We start from the raw sequence: 11,405 nt of genomic DNA, 5'->3' as shown, positions 1-11,405 counted from the left end.
CGCTCTAGCCGCCCTTCTCACTGCTCTGTCGGGAGGCGGGAGCGCCCGCCGTGGTCCCTCCAAGATGGCGGCGCAGAGGAGGAGCCTGCTGCAGAGTGTGAGGAACCGGCCCGCTCTTTGGTGCAGGGGTTGGGAGCCTGGGGGGGTAGGGATGGCTGTCGGTTCAGGAACAGCTCCCTATCCGCTTTTGGACTGCTTCCTTCTCTGTGGCGGAATGTGACCGCTGCCCCCTCCCCCGGACTAGCCCCTCACTCCCGAGGCCCGGAGCCTGTCGTGCACGGGACTTGGGGAGAGTTTCGTCCCGAGTGTGCGCGCTGCCTGGCCGGCCCTCCGGTGGTCAAGGGCGCGGGGACTGCTGGCTGCTCGACTGGCACCTCGACCAGGTGTTGAGGGTGGGAGCCCCCTGCAGCCAGAAGGGAACGTGGCGCCAGCCCAGGTAGTGAGCCCACCGTGCGACCGAGCAGTCGTATAAAAATAATAATAATAGCACCATCCACTTGTGTACCGCTTATTGTATCTCAGGCATTGTGCTATTTGCTTTACATTTGTAAATTTAATTTTCACAACAGCCCATTAGATAGGTTCTATAGTTATTCCTATTTTTACAAACTGAGTCACTGACAGTTGGTTATTTGCCCAAGGCTATGCAACTGGTTAGTGTTAGCATTAAAACTAGACAGTCCGATTCCAGAAACCTCTTTCATCTCTGGGCTGTACTGAAGGAATAGGGAATGGTGGCCTCTGGGTTCTAGCCTGGCTCTAACTCACTGTGTCTCCTTCAGCCTCAGTTGCTTTCAAAGGTGAGAGCAGGGAGTGGGTTTGCTTTCAAAGGTGAGAGCAGGGAGTGGGAAGATTGGAGACTCACCCCCTAGCACCAGTGTGAACTCTCATAAGTTTGACGCTGTCTTTCAGCCCCAGCATCCTTCTGACGTGCAGATGCACATACATGTTAGCACTGTGGGCTACTCTGATCTGCCAGTGTAGGGTGCTGGTCTCCTGGGTTCTATGGGTTTGTCTACTTCCTGTGCTAGAAAGTAAGTAACAGCGGTGTCTGGTGGCTTACTGCCTGAAATTCCAACACTTTGAGGGGGGCTGAAGTGGAAAGATTGCTTGAGCCTGGGCAACACAGGGAGGTCTTGTCTCTGTAAAAAATAAGAAAACTAACTAGGCTTGGTGCATGCCTATGGTCTCAGCTATTCGGGAAGCTGGTGCAGGAGGATCATTGGAGGAAAAAAAAAAAAAGATGCAAGGCAAGGGAAAGTCAGAGATGTCTACACAAGTCCCCTCCCTTGTGATGATCAGCAAATCCCTTCTCGCGGGGTGTCCAAGCGTCCAAGCAGCTGGAACACCAGCATTCAGCAAGATGTTTATGAGAGCTGCCTGTCTGTGGCTACTGGGCCTGGGAGTGTGAAGATCATTGAGGCTTGGTGCCTACCCTTACGTTTGCAGTCTTGTTTGGGAGGAGGAGCATACACCACTAGTACAATGTGTGAGGCACACTCATGTTTGTGTGTACCTACGTTAGGATCCCTGGGCAGGTAGCAGAGAACTTCAGAGGCTTTGAGGGACAGTTGGAGTTTGCCAGGCAAAAGGGAGGAGGGACATTGCAGGAGGACATCTGTTTAAATGTGCTTGTGTAGGGTTCATGAGCCTTCATAGACTAATGTTATATGCAATTGGTACTCCAAGTCTGTGTTTTGAGGGCTTGTGGAGCAGCTTAATTTGACCAGCTCAGAGAGGGTGAGGGGCTTACAGTAGTGCTGAAGATTGGCTGATGTAATACTTGCAAGGGTGTGCTAGGGTCAGCTGGTAGACACTTGGTGGAATGTTATACCCAGCAATGTAGTACAAGAAAGTTTGATGTGTTCAAAGAACTCAGGCCTTTTAGTATGAATCCCATATGACTTTGGGCTTAGTCATTACCTGAGCCTCAGTTTCCCTAATCTGAGAGGACTTTTGGGAGTATTGTTAGTATTAAATGAACCCACGTGTTATACTGCTAGCCTGGCATGGTCACACTCTGGCCATGAACTTACACCTTCAATTCTGCTGTCAGTTAACATCTGCTGTTCATTCCTTCAAATGTCGCTGAATTATTATTATGTGGCAGGCATCATGTAGGTATAGGGGACTCTGCTTTTGTGAGGCTTATGGTATAGGAAGGGAAACAATAAACAATGAACAAATGCAGATGATATATGCTTTAATAATATCTAAACTGGGTGGTACCTGTGGCTCAAAGGAGTAGGGCACCAGCCCCATATGCCAGAGATGGCGGGTTCAAACCCAACCCCGGCCAAAAAAAGCTGCAAAAAAAAAAAAAAATAGCCAGGTGTTGTGGCGGGCTCCTATAGGCCCAGCTTCTTGGGAGACTGAGGCAAGAGAATCACTTAAGCCCAAGAGTTGGAGGTTGCTGTGAGCTATGATGCCATGGCACTCTACTGAGGTCAATTTATGATTTTTGACTCTGTCTCAAAAAAAAAAAATCTAAACTACATCATTCAATGGTGCTTTGAGGAATAGTCTGGATTCACTTACAGAGTGGTGGAGGGGCCATTTGGACAGGGTGATGGGGAAGACTTCTATATTTGATGAATTGAAGTAGGGACTGCATGGGGTGTTTCAGCCCAAGAAAGCAGGGGTGTAAAGGCCTGTCTATTTCAGGAACCTCTCTATGGCTAGAGTGGAATGCCATGAGGAAAAGTGATTAGTAGCCAAGGTCCAAGGGAGCTGGGGGGCATGTTTGGCTTTTTATTTGATCCTGTTATGGGCTCCAGATTCCATTCTGAGTGTGATGTGAAGCTTCTGGATGATTTTCAGTTAGGGCCTTATGAGATCTGATTTATGATTGGAGAAAGATACTCTGTTGAGTTTGAGTGGGTAGGGCTGAAGTCTGGCACCTGCTAGGTAGCTCCTAAATTCATCCAGGTAGGCAATGACAGTGACCTGGCCAGGGTGAAGGCAGAGAATTGGTGAGAAATAATCATGTTGTGGCTGTATTTTGGAAGAAGAGCTTATGTGATTTGCTGGTGGGTTAGATGTGGGTGCACAGTAGAGCAAGAAGAATCAAAGACTCCAGAGCTTTGATTTGAACAGCAGTGGTACCATTTACTGAGCTGGGAGCCCTGGAAGAATAGTACCTTGGGATCAGGGAGAGTCAAGTGTTTTTGATTTTGCCTGAACTAGTACTTAATTACAAAAAAGAAAATCAAGTTAAAGTCAACTTTTGTTAAACTTAGACATATCCTGAGCAGTTATATCTAAGAAATCACAGATGTTGGCTGTATATTTTTTCTGAAAGTTTATTAAAATAAATATGTAGCCACTAAAATAAAAATATCCAGGCTCAGTGCCCATAGCACAGTGGTTACAGCGCTGGCCACATGCATGGAGGGTGGCAGGTTTGACCCAGCCTGGGCCAGCTAAACAACAATGACAACTGCAACAAAAAATAGCCGGGCATTGTGGCAGACGCCTGTAATCCTAGCTACTTGGAAGGCTGAGACAAGAGAATGGCTTAAGCTCAAGAGTTTGAGGTTGTTGTGAGCTGTGACACCATGGCACTCTACCGAGAGCAACATAGTAAGACTCTGTCTCAAAAAAAATTAAATTAAATTAAAATATCCATTAGACCAGTGGTGGGGAACCTTTTCTTTCTTTCTTTTTTTTTTTTTTTTTTTTTAAAGACGGAGCCTCAAGCTATCCCCCTGGGTACAGTGCTATGGCATCACGCTCACAGCAACCTCCAACTCCTGGGCTCAAGCGAGTCTCCTGCCTCAGCCTCCCAAGTAGCTGGGACCACAGGCGCCCGCCACAACGCCCGGCCATTTTTTGGTTGCAGCCATCATTGTTGTTTGGCGGGCCCGGGCTGGGGATTCGAACCCGCCACCTTAGGTGTATGTGGCTGGCGCCTTAGCCGCTTGAGCCACAGGCGCCGAGCCGGGAACCTTTTCTTGTTGGAAGGCTACATTAATTTAATTGTAATCAAATAAGGCCACATTAAAGAACCTTTAATTAGATATACTGTTTATTTTTATTTTTGGAGACAGAGTCTCACTTTATCACCCTTGTTAGAGTGCTGTGGCATCATAGATCACAGCAATCTCAAACTCTTGGGCTCAAGTGATTCTCTTGCCTCAGCCTCTTGAGTAGCTGGGACTACAGGTGCCTGCAAGAATAGCCGGCTATTTTTTTGTTGCAGTTTGGCCGAGGCTGGGTTTGAACCTGTCGCCCTCAGTATGTGGGTCTGGAGCCCTACCCAGTGAGCCACAGGCGCCGCCCATTGTGAGCTTTTTGGATAGAAACAATGGCTGTCTCTCACGCTAAGCCATCTTCCTGGGGGTATCATTCTCACTTTCTGAGCTTTCTTTTTACCTTAGTGGAATTTGGGAATTTTCCCCACAAAAACACTCAGCCTTTTCATATCATAATTTGATGTTAAAGCTATGGCCTGAACTTGGAACCAGGCTTTGCCTACTTCTGCTGTCCAGGAGTTAGAGAATGAGTCTGTGTGGGTCCTTTCATGAACTATTTTTTTTCTTTTTTCGTGAACTGTTTTAACATATGTATGTCAGGAATTAATGTATATGTGCATAAAGTGTTTGTAAAGCCCCTGATTGCTTAAATACAGTTTTTGTACCAAGACATGAATGTTGGAAACTAGGTAGTGCTTTTTATTTGTTTTGAGGCAAGGTCTCACTCTGTCACCCAGGTTAGACTGTGGTGGCATCATCATAGCTCACTGCACTCTCAAACTCCTAGGCTCAAGCATTCCTTCCACCTTTGCCTTCCAAAGTGCTGAGATTACAGGCATGATCCACCTCATCCAGTAGGCCTTTTGAAACCGTCTCCTTTCTTACTGTATTTTCTGTTAACTTTCTTGTGAACAATTAATTTGTAAAACACGAAAGAGTTAAAGTCTTGTGTGTTCACTGTTGTGTGTGTTTAAACGGCTCTGCAGGGAGGCTGTGGTGAGTGTGAGACGCCCCCTTCTCAGCTTCTAGCACACTCATGCTTCCTGCACTCAAGCGCCACTCACTGCTGGTGCTGGCAGGCCTGGCATTTGGGGGCGTGGGAGAAAGTATGCATCAGTGTGTGCAGGGGTGGAGGGGTGGGTGGTTTGTGTGAGTAGAAAATACGTGACCTTTCCGAAAATTTTTCAGAAATGTGGAGGAAGGAAGCGAGAGACTTGGCAGTCTGGTAGGTTTTAATAGAATCAGCAGGGAATGTTTGGTATAGATGATCCTCCATGGAGATAGAAAGAGGTGGGAGAATATGATCAAAGCTCACTCACAGGCAGTGTGAGAGTTATTTCAGGTGCACTGGTAAAATCAGAGGGGACCAAATGCTGGTCTCACACTGGTAGAACCTCCTGAAATTATCTGCCCACTTCTTATTGAATCAGTCTGAAATGCTGTGGGACAGTACATCCCAGGCAGGGCATTCCACTGAAGGAGTACCCAGACTATATGAGAAACGGCCATAAGTTACTGATTCTAAGACATCATTATTTTAAGGACACACTAGTATTTTGTATTCTGTGAGAAAGAAAATTCACCAGTAATTAACATGAAACATACCAACTCCGGAGGTGTTAAAATGTGGAACGTGTAGGTCTTCAAATCAGTGAAATAAGGTAGCTAATTAACAGTGCCAGGCTATAGCGGACAGTGAGTGGGACGGCTAAGGCCACTGGGATGCATGGGATGCATTTCTCAGGACAGGGGCCCATAGCCTTGGGCTATGTTTTCCTTGAATCTGGGACACATATGATTACGTCGTTTGGGATGTGTGAGTTACAAATTCTGAGCTAGTTATGCATGGTGAGTTGTTTTGTTTTTATTTTTGAGACAGAATCTCACTGCATTGCCCTTGGTAGAGTGCCATGGCATCTCAGCTCACAACAACCTCAAACTCCTGGGCTTAAGCATTCTCTTGCCTCAGTCTCTCAAGTAGCTGGAACTACAGGCACCTGCCACAACACCCAGTTATTTTTTTGTTGCAGTTGTCATTGTTTAGCTGGCCTGGGGTAGGTTTGAACCTGCCACCCTTCATGCATGTGGCTGGCGCTGTAACCACTGTGCTATGGGCGCAAAACCTGTCTTTCAAAGTTTCAAACAATATTTCATAATATAAAGAGAAAGACTTGGTTTGATCCTAGTATTTCCTTAACACCTTTCTGGTACTTGCTGATCTCCCTTTTTTGTTAACATAGAATAGGGCTCCAGCTTAGAGTCTGTAGTCTGCAATAGGTTCAGCTAGAATCAGATAACCTTGTTCTGTTTTTATTTTCTATTATCTTCTAGATAGACCAAGTAATACTGGTATTGTTCCATATAATTAATACTAGAAAAGTTTACACTCAAAATGAAATCATTTGTGCAAAGGAAAATTTGGCAATTTAAAGATAAAATCTGAAGTGGGTAATTCCTTAAAGGGATGAGTGGATGACTGAGGTCTGGGCAACATGGGCCTCTGGCCTCCATTGATTTGAGCAGGGCCTTTGAGTATGGATGGGACTTGGGAAGACAGAAAAGGGCAGGCCATGCTCACTGTGGATGCTTTTAAATGCTTTTTGGTACTTTTTTTTTCTTAATTTTTCTTTATTTTAATTAAAGGACAAGGCAAATTGGTCAGGAACTTAATGTTTAAAGACTGCGTAGGTAAAATGAATAGGACTTTGCTCAGCAAGGTGCAGGTATATAAATAGCTAGTTTGTTGTGAAGTGTGTGCTTGTGCCTGTGACTGCCTCTGGGGTCAGTAGCCTCTTCGTTTGCGGCCTCCACAATACATTGGGCTTTTTTTTTTTTAATTAAATCATAGTTGTGTACATTAATGCAATCATGGGGTACAATGTCCTGGTTTTATATACAATTTGAAACACTTTCATCAAACTGGTTAACATTTTCTTAGTTATTATGTTAAGACATTTATATTCTACACTTAGTAAATTTCACATGTACCCTTGTAAGATGCACCGTAGGTGTGGTCCCACCAATTACCTTCCCTACATTGGTCTTTTCAAGGGAGGCAGATGCTTGGTGAGGAGTTAGTTCCCTCCCGTGTTTGGTGCGGACACCTACCTCCTGCCAGAAGTGGGTCAGCTACCCATGCTCTTTGTTCTGGTCACAGTTTTTTAGAAGCCATTTGGAATGCTGTGTAAAAGGCCTTATCTGTACAAGATAGACAGCTGAGCCATACTGTTAATCTGTCAAAGGGTGAGGATCAAAACTATGTCAACAGTCTGCAAGGCTGGGATGAAAGCATTAAGATATAATCCAACTGATATAAATTTAGGTTTAAAAACAATCTGCAGGAGTTTGGGGGAGACTGACATGGGAAAACCTCACAGGAAAGAGACTTGTTAACAAAGTGTTTGTTGACAGCCGGGGGGAGTTTACACATACAGGCTGGATGCCCATCTTTTATTCAGGTATATGAAGATGATTGTTTCATGAGCTGATTTTCTATCCTGCTACCTAACCAATTTCTTTTGTTGTTTGAGTTAGTTTTTCATTGCTTTTTTTTTCTTTTTTGAGACAGAGTCTCACACTGTCACCTTGGCTAGAGTGCAGTGGCATCATTATACAAGGTCAGACAGTTAAGTTCACAAAGTCATCCTAGAAAAAGTGCTGCGTACCTCATTGCTGAAAATGATCACCTTTGAAGTACTCCCTTGGGAAGCTATGCACCAATGCTAGCGCCTAGTCCCCCCTTTAAAGCAGTTTGGAACTCTTTCTGGAATGACCATTAAAGCCTGTCATCACACAGAGTTCTGACAATTAAGTTTGCAAACTCATTGTAGAAAAAGAGCTTTGAAGAGTGGACTAAACGTTGATGTTGGTGCATAGCTTCCCAAGAGGAGTACCTCAAAAGTGACTGTAGTGATATTTAGCAATGAGGTAATGTAACACTTTTTCTAGGATGCATTCATAGACTTAATTGTCTGACCTCACTGCAACCTCATACTCCCCAGAGTCAAGGGATCCTCCTGCCTCAGTCTTCTGAGTAGCTAGGACTATAGACATGCCCCATGTCTTTCTCTATTTTTTGTAGAGATGATGTCTTGTCTTTTTCTATTTTTTGTAGAGATGATGTCTTGCTCTTGCTCAGGCTAGTCTCAAACTCCTGGCCTCAAGTGATCCACCTGCCTTGGCCTCCCAGAGTGCTAAGATTACAGGCGTGAGCCACCACACCAAGCCACATTGATTCTTTAGGGTTTTCAGCTGTACTATCATATCAACTGCAAATAGAGATAGCTTTACTTCTTTCCCAGTTTTTATGCTCTCATACTTTTCTCTCGTCTAATTTGCCTGAACTGACGCCTCTAGTTTGGTGTTAAGTAATAAAGAGAGTAGGCAGCCTTGCTGTGGCCTTGGCCTTAATGGAGATGACTCTTCTGTATGTTTCCCCTCTAAGATGGATGTAGTTTTAGGATTAACTGAAGTATGCATGTAATAGCATGTTCCACAACATCCATCAATTTCTGTTTGCCTATGTGTTTTTATCAAAAATGAACAAAGATTGTCCTTAGGCAACAGTACTAGTGTCTATACCATTGACCCAAATGCCATTTGCCAGTTTATAAAGTAATACATTTCTAAAATACTACTAAGCCCAACATTCGAAAAATCAGATTTCCCACAAAAAGCTTGTAACACTGTATGACACTGGTCCTAAATACTTACTGGAGAACAAGGCACTTGCTAAGTAGATTGACTGCTGTCTTACACACACATTTTCTAATTTGGGAGAGTTTGTCATCCCCCTATCAGCCAAGTATGGCTGCAGTGCCCAGGGGTCAGAACAGCATCAGCCCACATTTGATGGCAGTATTCTGGGCTCCCATTGTGAAATGCTCTTAGATGAGTTATTTTGTTCCACAGAACACCAGCAAGGCAAGTTCCTCAGTCACTGAATTTGTTTCCTTCTTTACTTGTGCAAGACAGTATCACTGGCCTTTTTAGTAGTTTATTTCTCATGTTGAAAGGGCCCATAAATTGTTTGGATGATACTTTTTTTTTTCTAGAAAGATTCCAGGCTTTCACCTGGAAGCCTGTATTTGTCCTCTTGGGAGTTAGATAATGGCAGAGGACATGCTGTGATTACAGCATCAATTATTCTACATTGGTAGAATGCCATGGCGTCACAGCTCACAGCAACCTCCAACTCCTGGGCTTACGTGATTCTCTTGCCTCAGCCTTCTGGGCAACAAATTTGTGTTGTTCATCTCATATAAGAGGACAATTTCAATTTATCTTAATCTCATCTTTAATCACAGACAGGGCTCTAGAAAATAGAAATGTATTTTCCTTCCATGCTTTAAAACACTTGTGGCACCTTGGGGTGCTGATCACTGACTTCTGGGCTCCTCTTTTCAGTAGGAAGTCATGGGATACTCCCATGTGTGCTTCTGCTTAATCTTATGGTTTGTTTTTGTAGTTTTTAGCCGGGGCTGGGTTTGAACCCACCACCTCCAGCATATGGGGCTGGCACCCTACTCCTTTGAGCCACAGGCGCCGCCCCAATCTTATGGTTTGTTTTTATTTGTCTGTTTGTTTGTTTTTGAGCCAGTCTTACTCTGTTGCCCCAGCTAGGGTGCAGTGGCATCATTATAGCTCACAGCAATCTCAAACTCCTAAGCTCAAGTTACTCTTGCCTCAAGCCACCTGGGTAGCTGGGACTAGAGGTGCCTGTTCCTGTGCTGGCTGTTTTTTCTTTTCTTTCTTTCTTTTTTTTTTTTTTTTGGTCGCCCTTGGTAGAGTGTCATGGTGTCACAGCTCACAGCAACCTCCAACTCCTGAGCTTAGGCTATTCTTGTGCCTCAGCCTCCCAAGCAGCTGGGACTACACACGCCTGCCACAACACTCGGCTGTTTACCACAGATAAATGAAAAGTTATGTTCACACAGAAATGGGAATGTTTAATTTCTTCATGATTGTAAAAAACTGTAAACAGGCTTAGTGCCTGTAGCACAGTGGTTATGGTGCCCGCCACTTACCACACAGGCTGGTGGGTTCGAACCCAGCCTGAGCCAGCTAAACAACAATGACAGCTGCAACAGAGAATAACAGCCAGGCCTAGTGGCGGGTGCCAGTAGTCCCAGCTACTTAGGAGGCTGAGGCAAGAGAATCACTTAAGCCCAAGAGTTTGAAGTTACTGTGAGCTGTGCTGCCACGGCACTCTACCGAGGGTGACATAGTGAGACTCTGTCTCAAAAAATAAATAAATAAAAATAAAAAACTGTTAACAGCCCAGATGTCCTTCAGTGGATGAATGAGTAAACAGGCTAGCTGGGCTACATCCATACAGTGGAATCCTGATCTACATGAAAAGGATCAGCCACTATGCGTCCCGTAACAGCTTGGGTGAATCTTAAAGGCATAATGCTGAGTAAAAGAAGCCAGTCTCGAGAGGTTGTGTACCATTTAATTTTGTTCATGTGGCTTTCTTGACAGGTAAATACAGGTAAAAAGGTAAAGGTAAAACAGGTCAGGGGGGCCTGTTCTCCACCTAGGGGAAAGGGTGACCCCAAAAAGGCAGCATAAGGGAATGTTTTGGGGTGATGGGACTGTTCTGTATCAGACTGTGGCAGTAGTTATGCAGATCTCTATGTGTGTTAACATGAAACCTAAAAAAGTCAGTTTTATTACAGGTTAGTTTAGAAATGAGACAAACTCTCATACCCTGCAGAAGTTGCTCCGAAGTGCAAAGTATAGAGAACTAAAGCACTAAAATGGGTAAAGACAGCATCAAAACAATTAAAATGAGAAAACCATATATAAAGTTCACTCCCTGTCAGTATGTAAGTAACAGAAGAAGAAATTTGCCACAAAAGCTAACCACAGGCTTTTTACATATCTGATTGCAAAAGCCTGTTGAAGTGGTTTTTACATCCTTTTTTGAAGACTTACCACTAATTTGTAAGAAGTTGCACAAGTATCTGTGTTTAATAGTTCTTTTTTTTCTAACTTTCCTTTCTTCTCTTTCTTTCTTTCTTTTCTTTTCTTTTCTTTTTTTTTTTTTTGAGACAGAGTCTCACTTAATCGCCCTGGGTAGAGCGCTGTGGCATTATAGCTCACAGCAACCTCAAACTTGTAGGTATGAGCAATCTTCTTGTCTCAGCCTCCTGAGAAGCTGGGACTACAGGTGCCTGCCACAATAGCCAGCTAATTTTTCTATTTTTAGTAGAGATGGGGTCTTGCTCTTGCTCAGGCTGGTCTTGAACTTATGAGCTCAGGTGATCCAGAGTGCTAGGATTACAGGCATGAGCCATTATGCTGGGCATAATGTGTTTAATATTTAAATAAGACTTTTCATAGGAATTTTCATTATTTTCCTTGAAATTGAACTTTGAGGCTCGGCGCCTGTGGCTCAACCGGCTAAGGCGCCAGCCACGTACACCT

General features: G+C 44.3%; 1 protein-coding gene across 2 annotated transcripts in view; it reads left to right on the top strand.

Moving 5' to 3' along the window:
• The window catches only part of TAB1 (TGF-beta activated kinase 1 (MAP3K7) binding protein 1), a 26,702-nt gene continuing 15,297 nt past the window's right edge, over positions 1–11,405 (top strand). For both annotated transcript variants that reach the window (XR_002771618.1, XM_023509191.1), the window contains exon 1: positions 1–97. Coding sequence is in view for 1 of the 2 variants with exons in the window: in XM_023509191.1 (XP_023364959.1) it covers positions 65–97 (33 nt within the window). In the remaining variant the exon portion in view is untranslated. The remainder of the gene's footprint in view (positions 98–11,405) is intronic.

This window comes from Otolemur garnettii, unplaced genomic scaffold (assembly GCF_000181295.1).
Source record: "Otolemur garnettii isolate 467f Iridium unplaced genomic scaffold, OtoGar3 scaffold00007, whole genome shotgun sequence".
NCBI classification, from domain to species: domain Eukaryota; kingdom Metazoa; phylum Chordata; class Mammalia; order Primates; family Galagidae; genus Otolemur; species Otolemur garnettii.
Note: the sequence above shows the minus strand (reverse complement) of the source record. Positions and strands in the feature narration are given on the sequence as shown.